The 18,196-nt window shown below is 40.0% G+C and overlaps 1 protein-coding gene across 1 annotated transcript; it reads right to left on the reverse strand.

The window, feature by feature from the left end:
• Positions 1 to 6,141: 6,141 nt before the first annotated feature.
• Positions 6,142 to 8,745, reverse strand: scrt1a (scratch family zinc finger 1a). The gene is made up of 2 exons (XM_079591599.1): positions 7,942 to 8,745; positions 6,142 to 7,282 (listed from the first exon to the last, which is right to left on the reverse strand). The coding sequence occupies exons 1-2, from the start codon at positions 8,054 to 8,056 to the stop codon at positions 6,558 to 6,560; spliced, it is 840 nt and encodes a 279-aa protein (XP_079447725.1). The 5' UTR covers positions 8,057 to 8,745; the 3' UTR covers positions 6,142 to 6,557.
• Positions 8,746 to 18,196: the final 9,451 nt, after the last annotated feature.

The following is an 18,196-nucleotide window of genomic DNA, read 5'->3' on the forward strand; positions in this document are numbered from 1 at the left end:
TCAAAATCATAAAAAAAAATGTAAATTGACATACTAAGTCATAATTATGATGTCCAAAGTCATAATTATGACAAAATAAATAAAAATTATGAGACAAGTCATAATTATGACATACTAATATGTCATATAATAATGATAATAACATGTCATGATAATAACATGTCATATAATAATGACAGTCACAATTTAACAAAAAAATTCTAAATTATGACATACTTAGTCATAATTTTGACATACTGTACTATGTCACCATTTTGACACCATTAAGTCATAATTGTGACTTAAAAATGATCTGTTATGAAGGGCCATAAATATGACATGCTAAGTCAATTATGTGATCAAATTGGCATATTAAGTTCAATTAAATTGAATGTTAAGACATAATTATGACATACTAAGTTATAGTTATGACACAATGTCAGAATTATGACAAAATATAGAAAATGTAAAAAGTTATAATTATGACATAACTCATAACTATGAGACAAAAAAGTACAAATTAAGACACAAAAAGTAATAATTATGAGGTAAGTGAATATTATGACTTCCTTATGACTTTTCATCTCATAATTATAACTTGGTTTGTCATAATTTTGACTCTTTATGTCTTCACAAAGACATGTTTTCACTCTTCTGTGTCAGAAATGTGTTGTGGAAACAAATCCAACATCCGCGATCGAAACATCACCGTCGTCATGACGTCTCGGCTCTCACTCTTTTATATTATAGATTTTATAATAACAATAAGAGAAATGTTGAAGTGAAACACATATCTCTGACCTAATCAAAAGAGCAGATATCATAACTCTCCGCAGTTTCTCGCAGGCAGGCGTGTGTGTGTGTGTGTGTGTGTGTGTTTGGGAAAGGTCAGTGTTATGTAATATAGTCTCTGCAGACAGATTTTGTCCACAGCGTGAAGTCTGGACCATTTTGCTGATGATTTTGAGTCGGCTGACCGTCATGTGCTGTACAGGGACATTGCTCACGCTGCTCAGTCAACTACATTTAATTTGCATAACACTTTCACAGTATGCATTGTTTCAAAGCAGCTTTGCAGAAAATCATGATGTTATTATTTATAATATCTTAATATCTGCATTTAACAGATTAGAGCTGAGTGGTAATATAGTTTACATTTTGTGATGGCAAGCAGTTACATATATACAATATACACTATATAGCAAATCTGAAGTATACTGTATGTTTCTGGATATTGTTGGACATATACATATATATGTGTGTGTGTGTGTGTGTGTATACTGTATATATATACATGTGAAACTCGAAAAATTATAATATGGTGCAAAAGTTCATTTATTTCAGTAAATCAACTTAAAAGGTGAAACTAATATATTATATAGACTCATTACATGCAAAGTGAGATATTTCAAGCCTTTATTTGTTATAATATTGATGATTATGGCGTACAGCTTATGAAAACCCCAAATTCAAAATTAGAATATTGTAAAAAGGTTTTCATAAGCTGTACGCCATAAAAATTATAACAAATAAAGGCTTGAAATATCTCACTTTGCATGTAATGAGTCTATATAATATATTAGTTTCACCTTTTAAGTTGATTTACTGAAATAAATTAACTTTTGCACGAGTTTCACCTGTAGATATATATATATATATATACATATATACAGTGTATTTATACAACTTTATATAAAGGACTGGGCGATAATATAGTTACATTTTGCAATGAAATCAGACAGATTTGCTATATAGTATATATCTTTACTAGTCTACTTTACACTTTATATCGATAAATGTGGATATAATAGGAGCAGGATAATCTGAAAGACAATATATTAGGAGAATGGAAAAGCACAAATAGTTTTAAATGATAGCACATCGGTCTCTGTGAACAGTTGTACAGAAAACACAGGGAGGAGAGCAGAAAATGTGTATCGATTTCATGATCAGAATTTCTGTGCATCCACAACTATTGATTATTTCACAGGCAAGAAATCTTATTTAATCCGTTCTCTTAAAGTCAGGAAAACACAATGAAACAGAAGTAGGGCTTGTGACACATCCGAGCGTGAAAAAAAGTGGGGTGTGGCCTTGGTTCTGTTCATCAGCTGCTGATTGGATGTTGAGATGTGGGCGTGAGCTGGAGCTGGTGTGGGCGGAGTTTAACAGACTAAATGATTGGAGAAGTCATACGTCACCGGAGAGAAGTCTGTCGTCTGACATTTACGTGGAGAATTACCAGGGCAAAATGTAAAAAGAATAATAAATAAATAAAAACATGGTGGTTTCATTTAAAATAAGATCTTTAGAAAATAGATGGGTGAATATCCTTTCATGCGAAGTAAAGTTTAAAGTAAATGTTTTTGAGTTTCCCATGATGCAACACCGGGATTTGATTCCTATGGAAAACACACATACTGGGATGTACGATATATAGATCTGAATAAATGAGTAAAGATTAATAGGTCATCCAAGAATAAAACTTCTGTCGTGATTTTCTCACCATGACGAAACACAAATATAGCATTTTTTTAAAGAATCCCCATGGAATTATTTTCCTTACACTCTTAATAATAAAGGTTCTTTATTGGCATCAATGATACACACACACACACACACACACACAAACACACACACACACAAACACACACAGGGTTATTTTATGGCATCGCTGCAAAAACACCTTTTGGAACATTTATTTTTAAGAGTGTACAGCGGTTCATTGTGACAACATCTTTCAAAAAGAACATAAAACACATAAAAGCATCATATCAGTAATCCATAAACCATATTCCAAGTCTTACAATAGATTTGTGTGAGGAACAGACACAATTAATGACTTCATGAGCAGTTTTTATGTGAACTAATACTCCTATTTAATCCTTATATTCTTAACTTGAGTCGTTTTATAGGTTGAAAAGTAAGAAGCGTAATGATTGGTGTGTCACAGGTTTGAAGGTTGTGAACACACACAAGGAAAGTCGCAGGAGAATTACTCAACACACAGAGGGTCAGGACACAGTGTGTGTGTGTGTGTATGTGTGTGTGTGTGTGTGTGTGTGTGTGTGTGTGTGTGTGTGTGTGTGTGTGTGTGTCATCCTGAGGAGATGTTCAGACTGGAGGGTCTGTGATGTTCCTTCACCCTTCTGCTAATGTTCATGAGTCATTCTGCTGGAGCAACACTGTGTGCAGCGGACACACACACACACACACAGTAACACACACACTTGCACACACGCTCACTCACTCTTTCACTCACTCTTTCACTCACTCACTCACTCACTCACTCGCACACTCACACACACACACACACACACACACGCACACAGTAACACACACACTTGCACACACGCTCACTCACTCACTCACTCGCACACTCACTCACACACACACACACACAGTAACACACACACTTGCACACACGCTCACTCACTCACTCACTCACTCGCACACTCACTCACACACACACACACACACACAGTAACACACACTCACTCACTCACTCACTCGCACACTCACTCACACACACACACACACACAGTAACACACACACTTGCACACACGCTCACTCACACACTTACTCGCACACTCACTCACTCACACACACACACACACAAACACACACAATCACTCACTCACTCTCACTCTCACACACACTCGCTCACTCACTCACTCACACGCTCACTCACTCACTCACTCACTCACACACACACACACACACACAGTAACACACACACTTGCACACACGCTCACTCACTCACTCACTCACTCGCACACTCACTCACACACACACACACACACACAGTAACACACACACTTGCACACACACTCACTCACTCACTCACTCGCACACTCACTCACACACACACACACACACAGTAACACACACACTTGCACACACGCTCACTCACACACTTACTCACTCACTCACTCACTCACACACACACACACACAAACACACACAATCACTCACTCACTCTCACTCTCACACACACTCGCTCACTCACTCACTCACTCACTCACTCACTCACTCACACACACACACACACACACACACACACACAATCACTCACTCACTCGCACTCTCACTCTCACACACACACTCACTCACACACACACACACACACACACACACACACACACACACACAGGTCCCATCAGTAACAGTCAATATAGATCAAAATCATTGAATTTCGTAGTGAATGATCCTGATGCTATTGTGAACCATTCGAAATGCAATAATTCAAAACCCGTTTGTAAGCACCTGTCGCTGGGGGACCGAACCATCGCATGAAACAGTGCAGCAGAAATACACGTTTCCCCAAACCCTGTTCCTCACCAGCACATTACACCGGCTGCGGGTCCGCTGGCACGACTTCTAGACATTTACAGGAAGAGGAATCGTGGATTTCACTTCTGAAGGCATAATAACTGTGAGGAACACAAGCGGGTGTTTGCTGGAGTTCTGAAATCAAAACTCAGTTTCTCATTGTGAATGATTCATCCGTGCACATCAGTCTACAATAAAAAGTCTGGTTTTTAAAAGAAAGATTGACTTTTCATGCCTTCCCCTCCAAACACTTACTCCACATATCAAGACACTCGTGATGTAATCAATTCCACATCGATAAAACCGCATCCGGCTTTTCCTCAACACTTTCACTCAGGAATACATCAGATCACAGTGCTTGCATCTCGTGGTGACTTTGTGTGCAAGAAAGTTGCATGACTCACTGCAGATTTCTCACAAATGACCTTGCAGTGTAAGGACAGATCCGGCCTGGAATTGTTTGCTATATGAATGAAAAAGCAGATTTCGGTCCCTGTGCATGCACTAAAACTACTAATGCGTGTTAAAGTAGGGGACACAGGTACAGCTAAAGCCCCAGCACTGAAGCAGAGACACTTTCAACTGTTGATAAGAACTCAGCTGGGACCTGGATAAAGCTGACGGACTAACTCCCTCTGTCACACACACACACACACACACACGCATGTCTCAAGGTTACCGCAGCGGCTCGGCCAAATGCAGAACCGTGCCGTACAGAATCCCACCGCTATATTTGCCAAAGCATAGGGGATCTTTCCGGAGAGAGAGCGCTGCGACACATCCAAGCCGGATTCTCTTTGATCACATGCTTTTTTTCTCAAGAGCTCCCTGTGAACACAATGCGAATAAAATTCAATCATGTGTAACAAAGGCATCAGTCAAGGATTTAATTGAGATGAAAGCATGCTTGGAATCCGCCGTCGCACGAGCGCTTGGCATCTCCAGAAGGGTTTTTTGGATGCGCTGACACATTACGTGCAGCACACGCTGACCCGACGTCATCGCACGCATCTCTGAGTCAGCATGTTCCCGTCTCGCTGCGTCACAAACACCACCACACACACGGGGTTACTTATTGGTTCTTTATTATGAAGTGAGAAAATGCCCGGTGTCGTTTGTGCTTTACATTGTTCAAATGCTGGGGGGAAAAAACCCAGGGAAAAGAAGTCCAGAAATAAGTTCATTTGATTCTTTACAGCTTGTAGAAATATTCAATTCCAAAGGATTATTTACAAGGCGTCTTGCATTAAACAGTTAGTTCTCCTTGTCCGTAAATACAAAAACAGAGGTTCGACTAATACAAGGCCTGTCTACCTGAATTGCTAAGGTTTGTGCTACTATTTGTATTATTCTTTTTTCAAAAAATGTTCTCAAAGAAGTGCTTTTGAAAGACCAATCTGCCGTCCCAGCGTTCCCAGGTTTGTTCAGAGTCGGAGCAGATGATCCGGATCTGTTCGTTCCGCCTACGTCTACGACTACATTATTAAATAAGAGGCAGGCAGTGCATAACCACTTACAAAAGGACCCTATACCCCCCCCCCCCCATCCCATGGAAGTATCCGCTAATACTACTCTGGCATTTCCCTGATATTTAACTTCTGAATGACTACTGGTAGTATTGGATAAAATCGTGATTAAAAATGCTATAGTTATTACTCGTTTTAGCTTTTAAAAATACCATGCATTATTGCTCTATTCTTCATCATGACTCCCGAGAAATATTGCCGACGGATGCTATCTAGGTTTTGGCAAAAAAATCCAAAGCTTGATAAAATTGGCATAGATTTCATTAGTACTATTATTTTTTTGTGTTTTTTCTTTTTCTTTTTGCATGCATGCAACAAATTTATAAAGTGGCAACCAAAAATAAGATATTCAGAAAGTGGCAAATGCTTTGGCATATTGATGACGAAGGCTTGGCAACTGAACGACAAATTAAAGTGCAAATTAAGACTATTGGTAGGAAATAAATATATAAATACATAAATAAGTTAATGAATAAATAGTTTTACCTCAATGCTGAACACTTTTGTGGCCACTGGCAGCAGAACAATATTATCCAATACTTAGAAAAGGTTTGACCTTTCGAGAGAAACAAAGACATTTTCAATGTCCTCTGAGTTTTGGCAAAACGGGTGGAATCTGGGCTCTGAATACGTGAACAGCGGGAGAAAGAGTACACTTAGAAAAAAGAAAAGTTAAGGTACATGCGATTAATCCAGGTTGGGTTCCGACTGTGGAGCGTTCACACTTCCATGGGGCTCAGAGGAGCGAACGCTCCCTTGAAGCAGGCCGACTCGTAGTGCTTGTTCAGGTAGGACTTCAGGGCAAAGGTCTTGTTGCATCTCTTGCACTTGTAGTGCTTAAAGGCCGAGTGTGTCTGCATGTGCGCGCGCAGGTTGGAGCGGTCGGCGAAGGCCTTCCCGCAGTGTGCGCATCCGAAGGGCTTCTCGCCCGTGTGCGAGCGCATGTGTCCCTGTAAAAGCCACGGCCGGCTGAAGGCCTTGCTGCATATGTCGCACTTGTGCTTGAGGTCGTGGGTCAGCAGATGCATGGCCATGGCCGGCATGGAGACGTACACCTTCCCGCAGGTGGGGCACTTCTTGGCCATTTTGCTGTCCATGCTGCGGTGCGTCTGCTTGTGTCTGCTCAGGTTGGAAGACGTGGCGTAGGTCTTTCCGCACTCGTTGCACGTGTGCCTCTGGATGCTCCTCGGGCTGCTGATGGCTTTTCTCCTCGACCTGCCGTCCGTGATGAAGAAGGCGTCCACCGTGTAGCCCTCGCTGACCGCCGTGTCTCCATTGATGTATCCCGAGGAGATCTCCGACTGAGGGCTGTCGGGCTGGTCCGAATCCGGCGCTCCGTAATCGCTGTGGATGCTGTCGTAAATGGGTCCCGGAGAGGGAACTTTAATGCCGCTGTCGCTCTCGCCATCATACGGGGCCGGGGTCATGTAGTCGCTGATGTACCCTGCAAACATGCACAGTTGAAATGCAATGCAACAGTGTGCTCCTCCATCAGACAGAGGTGAACTCTACGCATTATCTCACAGGCGCATGCAAAAAAAAAAAAAATCAATAGCTCTCCATTTCAATTAGCGTTGCAACCCATTTAAAGCGCAATGGTATCGCTTCGGTTATAATTGCACGGCAATTGAGCAGAATTAGGTCGATGTGCACGGAAGATATTACTGTGTAATAAGAGCATGAATATTCTATGAACGAACGGCAGAATGTCTGCTTATGCAAGTGTAAGCAAAGCGCAGGTTATGTAGAGCGTGAATAATAACATGAAACATGATCAAGCGTTCGCTTAATAGACTGTGTGCGTGGATAATTCCATGACACGTTTCGATAACTCTCGGTGTAAATGCGAAGTACTTGTTGCTAGCTCTGCGTTTTCTAAAATGAAATGCGCCTTAAAGCGAGTCGAATGCGTGCGTGAAAGAGCGCAACACCTGAAATGTGCCGAGTCGACAAAAACTGCTGCGCCTGACGGTGTTGAACGCAATGTGACTGTGGGTCAATGCCGAGGTTATGATTATAAACCATCAAACGTCAATATGCATGCACATGCCCTTGCGTGTAAGCGAACTGGATGTTTATGCGAGGTCAAATCAAATAAATTACCTTTCTCATGAAAGCGCAGGCTGAGGTCTGCCCTGGATCTGCCATAGGAGCTCTCCAAATCAGCGGATGAGAAATCATCAAGCTTAACCTTTTTGACCAGGAAAGACCTTGGCATGTTTCAGGTTGAAGGGGAAAAACACTCGTCCGCCGGTCGACTCGCTCGCTTTTCCTCATGCAACGCTGAAACAAAACGCGTTTTCTTTTTTTGTAAAAAAATGTTTTGTTAGTATCGTTCCTCTTCGGTAATGCCGAGATTCGGATGCCAGCACAGGGTTACGGCAGACCCTCGAGCCCCTGAATGCGCTTGTGTTGATGAAGCGCGACGCCTCGATGCTTTCGGGAGAAATGCAACTTCAGCACTGGACAGCTCCCGTTCGCGGCACGCATTCAGAACTGGACAGCTTCTCTCCTCTCTCTTTCTCGCTCTCTTTCTCTCTCTCTCTCTCTTTAGCTCCTCTGGGACCCTTCACGACGATCGTATCTTCCAGGTTCGAGTCTAAACTAACTAGTCCTCTAGTTTCCGTGCTGCTTTTCTTCCCCTAAAGACACAGAAAGGACAGTGAAACAGCTGAGTCTGCGTCAGCCTCTCTCCTGCTTTAACTCCCAGCTGTTCCGTCTGAAGGCGTCGGGCTTTCTGAAGTCTGTTGATCAGCTGTTGGGATTTATATGGCTGCGATCAGGTGGGAAATGAAGATGGAAGTACTTAATTTAATCCATAAAAAAATCTCCCGGGACCAACATTGAACTGGATGACTTAATGACGCTGTGAGACGTCCACGCCTTCGCCAGATTTTTTTTTTTAGCCTGGAATAAAACGGAAGGGTTTATTTATATACAGTTTCCATTAAAAAAAAACACGTTTTTATAAATTAACGCATTTATTTATATGATCATTTAAATGTAACCAGCTTTCTTGAAAATAAAAAAATACATTTAAATTATTAAGGTTGTATAAAATAAAATAAAATTCTTACTTGCAAATGTTAATACTCAATTTCGGAAGATTTTGTTGTTTTGCATTACGTTTGCTGCGTTAAAAATCTGCCCTCCCGCGCTGCTTTTTCGCTCGCTTCTTTTGACGCAAACCACTAAATCAACTACTGGATGTGGCCTCAGGCTTTCAGGTCATTCTTTTACATCACGGTCTATAAACCAATGGCTTTCTTTTCATGCAAATCACACGAATTGGGTACCAGAAGGTCCGTTTCCTCAATGATTCCAGTAGGAGCCATATGTCCGCAATTAACGCAGATCCTGGAGCTGTAGTACACACTGTTGTCTGACATCGTGTTCTCATTGTTCACTCCTTCAATGGGACGAATGAGGACGTCCCGCAGTAGGATTGCCATTTCACAAACATTCAGACCTGGAAAGAAAGCGTGATCGTGATAGATGCTGCTTTGCACATGTTCGTTTTCTCATTTAGGGGATGCACCGCATGCACGCGCAGTGCGATGTCTATGCATTCTTCGCGTTTAATAAATGATCTTTAAAACAAATGTTTGGAAAATTATAAAAATTCGGTCAAATAATGAGCTAATTTGCACGGTGCCATTTAGAAATAAATTAATATAATAAAAAAATATTTGGATTGATGTATTGACGCAACAATCCCAAGGTCGAGAAAGAATTTAATGCTGATATAGGCCTATTTAACTAAACAAAGAAATCGATTAAAAAGAAACGTCCTTGAAAAGTTAAAAAAGGGAAAATCCAATAGCCTGTGGATTGCATTTTTAATAAAACCCTCTCAACTAAAATCTAAAAAGATATAGGGATTAAAGACTAAATGTAATCTTTATATACAAAATGAAGAACGGGACAGCCCCCAAAAATCTCCATTTGATGAAGAATGGACAAACAAATATATATTTTACACATGTAAATGAGGGACAATAATGTCTCCTGTTTTATAGAATGGCTTCATGTGCATGCATGTGTGTGTAACAGTGTCACCAGCATGCAGTGTGTATGTAGGACACTGTTGCACAGCCGTTGACATTCCCAAGCGTGCATCAGCCCACGGCGACCTGACGCGTTTCTGTGGAGAAGGACGTTCCCGGGAAGTGCTGACATCAGCTGGAAAAACACAGGCGAAAATATTCAAGTGCGCCTCATTTGCATAATAATGGTCTCAACACACCGAACAAACGTCTCGTCGGAGTTCAAATCAAAAGAACTTCATTGACATTTAATTCTCACGTACGCAGTTTTCAATGAGACCGATCCGAATCAGTTCACACACACTTCTGGAGCAGTTGTGGAGGACATGAAGGGCAGAGGAGGATACTGCAGCTGTATACTTCTGGACTTTAACCTTGAAATGCACACTTTTTTGTTATATTCACAAGAATATGTTCCTTGCGGTGTCTTTGAACTATATAAATGCGTTAAGTTTAGCTATTTTTAGATTTAAATAGAGTTTAGTGTTTAGTGGGTAAAAACAAAACAAAACATTTTAACATCTTCATTTTCCTGCAAAGTTAAAAGTCATATGAACATATGTTCAGATACAGATTCAGTGAGAAAGTTGCAAGCTGTCCCTATAAAAGAAAACTTTTGAAATTATTAAAACTAAATTATTTTAATGCATTAATTATAAGGATATTCAGGATGTCATCAAAGGTTTTGCTAGATTGAGCAACTAAAAGAGCAATCTTACATGTGCACAAGAGCGCGCATACTCTCTGAACTATCATTAAAATTAATTTTCATTGACAAAACACTGGTGTTTGACACGTCTGATTGCACTTTGGTGTGTGTTAGGGTTAAAAGATCTGGTTTGCACACGTAAAGGGATAGATCACTCCCAAAAACATCATTTACACACCATCACGTCATTCTAAACCTGCATGACTTTTAAACATTTCAAAAAGATCTTCTTGTGTGTGTAAATCATACAGGTTTGACATGAGGGTGAGTAAATGATGAGACGTTACATCTCTTCAAGAAGCTCTCGACTGTAAACATAGTCAACTATCCTAAATGATTTTAACTTGTTTTTATTCAAGTCAACTCTGAATCAACCCGACTTTGTCATGGTCACGGGTCAGATCAGGAAAAAGCTCTTTAAGGTCAAGTCACACCAGCACTTTTTACAGAGACAGAGTAAGAGAACATCAGATGGATGATGAAGCCTTCATATACCGCTGAAAAGCTGACAAAAGAAAAAAAATAAGGTTAAACTCACAGATTCCGACAATACAGGAAAGTGTCAAAGTCTATTTCCACAGTCATGCGTTCATACAATCACAAGTTATTGCACCATCTATCTCTCTTACCAAAGGAAGCACACACACACACACACACACACACACACACACACACTTCTGCAGAGCGGTGCTCTTGTTCTCGTGTGTGTGTGTCGACGAAGACCTGATGCCCCTCTGCATCTGCCACGGCCGGACAGTGACATTGATGGACAGATCCGGGTTTAGCAGCTGCACACTTTCTCTCTCTCCAATTACAGGATCATATAGAAAATCTGCAATGAAGTGATAAACTCTGCATTGCACTTATTATGACAGGCCGTTCCTCAGATAGATAGATGGATGGATGGATGGATGGATGGATGGATGGATGGATGGATGGATGGATAGATAGATAGATAGATAGATAGATAGATAGATAGATAGATAGATAGATAGATAGATAGATAGATAGATAGATAGATGGATAGACAGTTAGATAGATAGATAGATAGATAGATAGATAGATAGATAGATAGATAGATAGATAGATAGATAGATAGATAGATTAGACAGATAGATGGATAGATAGATAGATAGATGGATAGACAGTTAGATAGATAGATAGATAGATAGATAGATAGATAGATAGATAGATAGATAGATAGATAGATAGATAGATGGATAGACAGTTAGATAGATAGACAGTTAGATAGATAGATAGATAGATAGATAGATAGATAGATAGATAGATAGATAGATAGATAGATAGATAGATAGATAGATTAGACAGATAGATGGATAGATAGATGGATAGACAGTTAGATAGATAGATAGATAGATAGATAGATAGATAGATAGATAGATAGATAGATAGATAGATGGATAGACAGTTAGATAGATAGACAGTTAGATAGATAGATAGATAGATAGATAGATAGATAGATAGATAGATAGATAGATAGATAGATAGATAGATAGAACGATAGATAGATAGATAGATAGATAGATAGATATATAGATAGATAGATAGATAGATAGATAGATAGATAGATAGATAGATAGATAGATAGATAGATAGATAGATAGATAGATAGATAGATAGATAGATAGATAGATAGATAGATAGATAGATAGATAGAGCTGTACTCCACACACTAACACTGGGAATAATGATTGTGGTTTCCCGGTTTCAGAGAACATTGGGATTTATTCGGGGTTATGAGAAACTCAAAGACTGTGCCAGCGCACAATAAGGCCATTACATGAATGTTATTGGTACAGTAATTGCCTGTTGAAAAAATACAATGTACACTACACTCCACTTCTGAAAGAATAACAGAGAGCTGTGCAAAAAAGAAATGCTTAGCCTTCAATATTTGAGCTTTATTTTAGGATAATTCAAGCCAAATTCAGACATAGTGCTGCTATTACGCTGCAAACATCTTATCAATAAAGCACAATTGTTTCATAAAAGTTAGTTTATGGCTTTAGCGCTGTGGGGGAAAGCAGTCTCTACAACAGGAAGAATATTCTGTGTGAAGTTGCTTCGTCAGCGCGCTGACACTGAAGTGACCGGCGGATCATCAGGAGTTATGAAGACCTCAGAACAGCCGTTGTGTTTGTCTCTACACTTCTCCTGCATTCTGCTGAGCGCACGCGTCCTCTGATCACTCAGTGCAGGCCTAACTAATCAAGTCAGATCATCGGCACGCCTCCATCAAAGAACATGTCCACCACAAAAAAACATTATACAAATAGTCAGTTATGACAAAAAGTCTTTTTATCTTAGAATTGACAAACTCATAATAACTCAAACTCTTGCGTTATGACTTTTTATCATATAATTATGTCTTTTTGTCTAATAACTTTGACTTTTTATCAATTAATTTTGACTTTTTATCTCAATTGACTAATTGATAATTATGACTTTAAATCATAATTTTTATCTTACAATTATGTGATAAATAGTTAAAGTTAGGTAATGAATTATAAAAAAAAAACTGTAATTATTATGGTATGGTACTTGGTATGTCATAATTTCGACTGTCTCATAATTATTTGCATTATTTTTTCTTTTTATCTAATAATTGACTAACCCATAATTATGATTTGCGTTATGACTTTTTATCATATACTTGTCTTTTTATCTCATAACTTTAACTTTTTATCTCAATTGACTTACTGATAATTATGACTCATTGGGCCCTATTTTAACGATGTGAAACACAAGTATCAAACGCGAAACGCAAGTAACTTTGTGGGCGGATCCCGGCGCTGCTGCTATTATACCGGCGGGATAAACGACTCTTGCGCCCGACGCAAATCTAAAATGTGTTGGTCTGAAGTCGCTTCATTATTCATAGGTGTGGTTTGGGCGTAACGTGCAATAAACCAATCAGAGCGTCCTCTCACATTCCCTTTAAGAGCCGGCGCGCTTGTTCCACGGCGGATCGCTATTATAACGGCGGGTTTGCCGGCGCACGCCAGGAGCGGTTCACAGCCGAGGAGACCGACGTTCTCGTCAGGGCCGTAAAACACAGAGAAGTGACATTGTGTGAGGATAATGGGAGAAACACACACAAATTAGATACGGTTAAACAGGCCGGAATCAAAGTGTATGTGTGTTGTGCATACTCTACATTATGGCCAAGCACACGCCCTTAAAATAGCATCTGACTAACGCGCAACGCGCCACTGTCTTTAGACTCGGTTTCTCCTGGTCAGTTGTTTTCTGAAACTGCAGAATATCACCAGGGAACGTTTGCGCCGGAACACGCTCCTCTTTGCGCTGAACCGCCCCGTGAGCGCAAGTTCATTCCCTAATTTACCGACGTGCGTCTGTGGAAGGAAAAGTCCGCTGTGCGTGGGTGCAGAACAGGAATGATACATGCGTCTGTGTACAAAGTCAATTGCGCTGGGTGCAAGATAGGGTCCACTATCTCATAATTGACTACCTCATAATTATGACTTTTATCTCATAATAATGATTTTTTTTTACCTCATAATTTTTACTTTTTATCTAATAACGATGTTATTTAATGTCATAATTATGATTTTCATAAGTGTGTTTTGTTGTTGTTGTTTTTACTTATGTGGCAGAAAAGAGCTTCCATACTCCTCTCATTACTCTCATTAGAGTGAGGAAACAATTGTTCAAAACTTAAAGGTACAAAACTACTTTTGATCCATTCATTGTGTGTGTGTGTGTGTGTGTGTGTGTGTGTGTGTGTGTGTGTGTGTGTGTGTATGTGTGTGTGTGTGTGTGTGTGTGTGTGTGTGTGTGTGTGTGTGTGTGTGTGTGTGTGTGTGTGTGTGTGTGTGTGTGTGTGGAGGTAGCGATGAGAACAAACCCTGATCACTGAATATTAAGCTTCAGTGTTTAACACACACACACTTCAATATTAAGCTTGTAGTGTTTGTGCTATATTGCTACATGACAAAATCCTCAAATGTAACGATTTACGCCTGACAATGGACCAAATGAAGTGCATGTTTTGCAGGACGCCGTCAGGCAGGAGAACAGGTGCTGTATGTGTAGAAGCAGAGCCTTTATTTCCACTGTTCCTCTAATGGAGAGTTTAAACCTTAATCTCACAGGAGCGCACCCTTCATCCGCCGCTTCAGTGCTCGTGAAGATAGGGACTCCTCCGCGCAGGACCTCTGACCCGTACCCTCGTGACCCTCTCCGCTCCAGTGGTCATTAGAGGGGACGGGACGGGGCGCTGACAAGCTCTCACACATGGGGTTTCTCTTGAGAAAATCAGCTATCAGTCTAATCTGTGTGGCTCAGGAGGCTCGAGAGACATTAATCTTATTTGTCATAACCGGTCTCCCGGGAGCAGACCCCACCGGCCCGACTGGAGGGGAAGGGGGGCGCGCCCCGGGAAACCCCATATCGCACTCCTGCAGTCCCTGAAGCTAATTAGATGTGAGAGTTAAAGAAACTACGAGGGGGACAAAGGCCACATTATGTAGATTACCGTTTCATTTGGGGCCTTTGGAGAGCGAACGGAGAAGATTAAGAAAACAGGGGCGTGCGGACAGACTGATAAACCGGCTTCGGCTCAGACATATTCCTCGACACGATGGTTATTTCGGTCAGTCCTAAACATGCTGACTCGACAAAGAGTTCCTAAAAACTTAAAGCTAATCCAGTGATTCTCAACGGGGGATCACGACACAAAAACGTGTCCGTTCTGATGGGTTGTGGACGGCAGGAAGAACAACTAAATGCACATAATAAAATGCAACTAACCTTATAATTATTAAAAGCAAGAAAAACACACCATATGTTTTATTGTTGATATGAAAGGCTAGTCTTCCAGTCATACAGTATTTGGGTGCACAATCATGTTTGTAGAAACTAGTAAATAGACATGCAACATGATGACATAAAACATGAATAAACTGCACAAGGTAAAAGAAAAACTACCCAGAATATGTTAGATTCCCATTATATGCAAACTGATATGCATACATTAAATGCAATATAAGTCACTTTGGATAAAAGTATCTGCCAAATGCATGACACTTTAAGGTTTTGTGCTCTGAAATAGTGCCAACTGTGTCATAAAACCAGAATAATTGAACCTTTAAATTAAATATATATATATATATATATATATATATATATATAAAGTACATTTTTGTTTACTTTCCTATGATAAACAATTGGGTTAACACCCCCCCCCCCCTCCCCCCCCTAATAAATGTTGCATTTTTATGGTTAAAACTGGTTTTGTGCTGGCTGAGGAAACTGAAGAAACCTCTTTCTACTAAATAATCGAGACATTTCAATGTTTCATTTTAAGGACATTTTTGTTTACTTTTCTATTGAGCAATTGGGTTCCCACTAAAACAAGATCTCCCTGAAGCAAAACCAGTTGAAAAGCAAAAGTACTTAATAATAAATGTTGCAGTTTTATAGGTAAAAATGGTTTTGTGTCGGCTTAGACTATAGAGGATGAAACCATAAACATTTAAGAAACCTTTCAACTCAATAATCGAGACATTTCAATGTTTTTGTTTACTTTTCTACGATGAGCAATTGGGTTCCCACTAAAACAAGATCTGGTCCCTGAAGCAAAACCAGTTGAAAAGCAAACGCACTTTAATAAATGTTGCAGTTTTAGTTAAAAATGGTTTTGTGTCGGCTTAGAGGAAGAAACCATAAAAATGTAAGAAACCTTTCAACTCTTCCTGAAGCAAAACCAGTTGAAAAGCAAAAGCATGATGTAATAAACGGTGCAGAGGTAAGAAGCGCAAACTAAACCCAGTATGAAATCGTCGGAAACCAGCGTGGCGCACACAACAGTTGAAGACGACCGACAGTGGCAGCCGACAATCTGAGCCGAGCATGGCCGGAGGCTGAGGACAGTTAAGACCTCTTCTGTTCGGTGACCTTTAATTGGGACAGCGCCGCGTCTAAGACTCTCTTTGTCTATGGGCCGGTGGAGGCATCATTAAGGCGGTGTGTGGGCGCACGACTGAAGCCAGCACTGTCATTGTCATTAGCAGAGTCCGGTCAAAGATGTGTGAAGACATCCAGGCCATGAAGAACAAATAAAGAGAGCTGGACAAAGGAAGGCCGACTGGTAAATTGAGGGTACACATGTGTAGCGGAGAACTCTAACCTGTTTTACATAGAGCCGATCAACAGGGGAATAGGGCGGATTAGCATTTTTATTGCGCAGAGGAAAGTCCCAGCATCCTCCGCCGCCGTGTCACCTGTCCCGTGCCTTCCCGGCTCTGTGGAAACCTCAACACGTGTGGTGCGCCTGCAGATTATGCATGTGTGTATGAGGCGTGGATGATTGGTGAATAACATCAATAACATGTTTCTTCCCGGAGGAAATTTATTTTGTAGCTTTGTGTTCTCAATTATGTTTCACTGAAATAAGAGAATGAAGTGTTTCTCGTCCTGAGTAATAAAAATGAGTCAAGTGTTGAGTGCAGGCTGAGCTATACAATTAATGCGAAAGGTTTATAATGGGATCATAATTTTTGAACTGAGTTCCATATTAATGTTTATAGGGAAGACAAATCATAATTGAGATATCAGATAATATCTCAGATTTTCTCCTGCAGAAAAAACTCTGTAATCTTGCATCTGGTTTCAGAAAGTCTCAAACTGTGTCAAAATATCAAAGTCTGCAATTAATCTCTATATAAACTCAAGCATTTCTCATCAAATGGTCTGGATGGGTCTCTAAATTCATTTTTATGTATATATGTGTTACTGTATACTCGTTGTGTCTCTTTTTATTTCCTTAAGGAACATCCAAGACAAAGTTGATATTTCAATGAATCATACCTTAGGACTTAATTTAATCTCCTGAACCATTAATAAGAAACTTTTGAGTTTTTTCTGTGAACATGTATATACTGCTCAGTCTGGTTATATTATATTATATAAAGGTGCATTTTGCAGATGCTTTACCCAAAGCAACTTTACATTGTCAGTCCTTGCTTTCCTTGGGAATCGAACCCATGACCCTGGCGTTGCTAGCGCCATTATCTACTGTTTGAACCACAGACATCTTATGATATAATAAGATAATGTTATTTGATCTATATTAGCACTCTGCATACAATGGCATTTCTCTAACACCAATAAATGTTGATCATGGTTCTGTAACACGTGCTGTAATCAATGGGTTTTTAAACTCATGCTTCCCTGCAATTTGTCCCATATCAGCTTCTGAACCAAAAATCCCCAAAATCCCCATCATCTCTTTTGGGTCTGTGTCTGCAAGTCCTCTCCAAAAACACTCTCAAAGGAATATTTTATTTCTCACATGTTGCTCGTGGGTACAGTATGTTTCATTTAAACATCAACTTTGTCTCAGATGTTTGACGTTTACTAGGCTACTGTATTGCACCTAAAAATATGTAGGAGACATACAAATAGACAAACGAGTCAACCAACCCATCTCTTGGAGTATTTTGGCGCATTTACCACAACAAACATTTGATTTCCTCGTGTGGTCTTGCCACGAGTCTATCCAAGTAGGCTACATATTTTAATGTTAGATTATTGTCTGATGAGGGAGATTACAGTATAC

Source organism: Phoxinus phoxinus, assembly GCF_949152265.1.
Source record: "Phoxinus phoxinus genome assembly, chromosome: 19".
Classification (NCBI taxonomy): Eukaryota; Metazoa; Chordata; class Actinopteri; order Cypriniformes; family Leuciscidae; genus Phoxinus; species Phoxinus phoxinus.

What these genes read in the sequence shown, in the direction of transcription:
- scrt1a (XM_079591599.1), bottom strand. Translation starts at nt 8,056, where the DNA reads ATGCCAAGGTCTTTCCTGGTCAAAAAGGTTAAGCTTGATGATTTCTCA. An exon ending in CCTGCGCTTTCATGAGAAAG is followed by an intron (nt 7,283 to 7,941) that starts GTAATTTATTTG and finishes GCATGTTTGCAG; the next exon opens with GGTACATCAGCGACTACATG.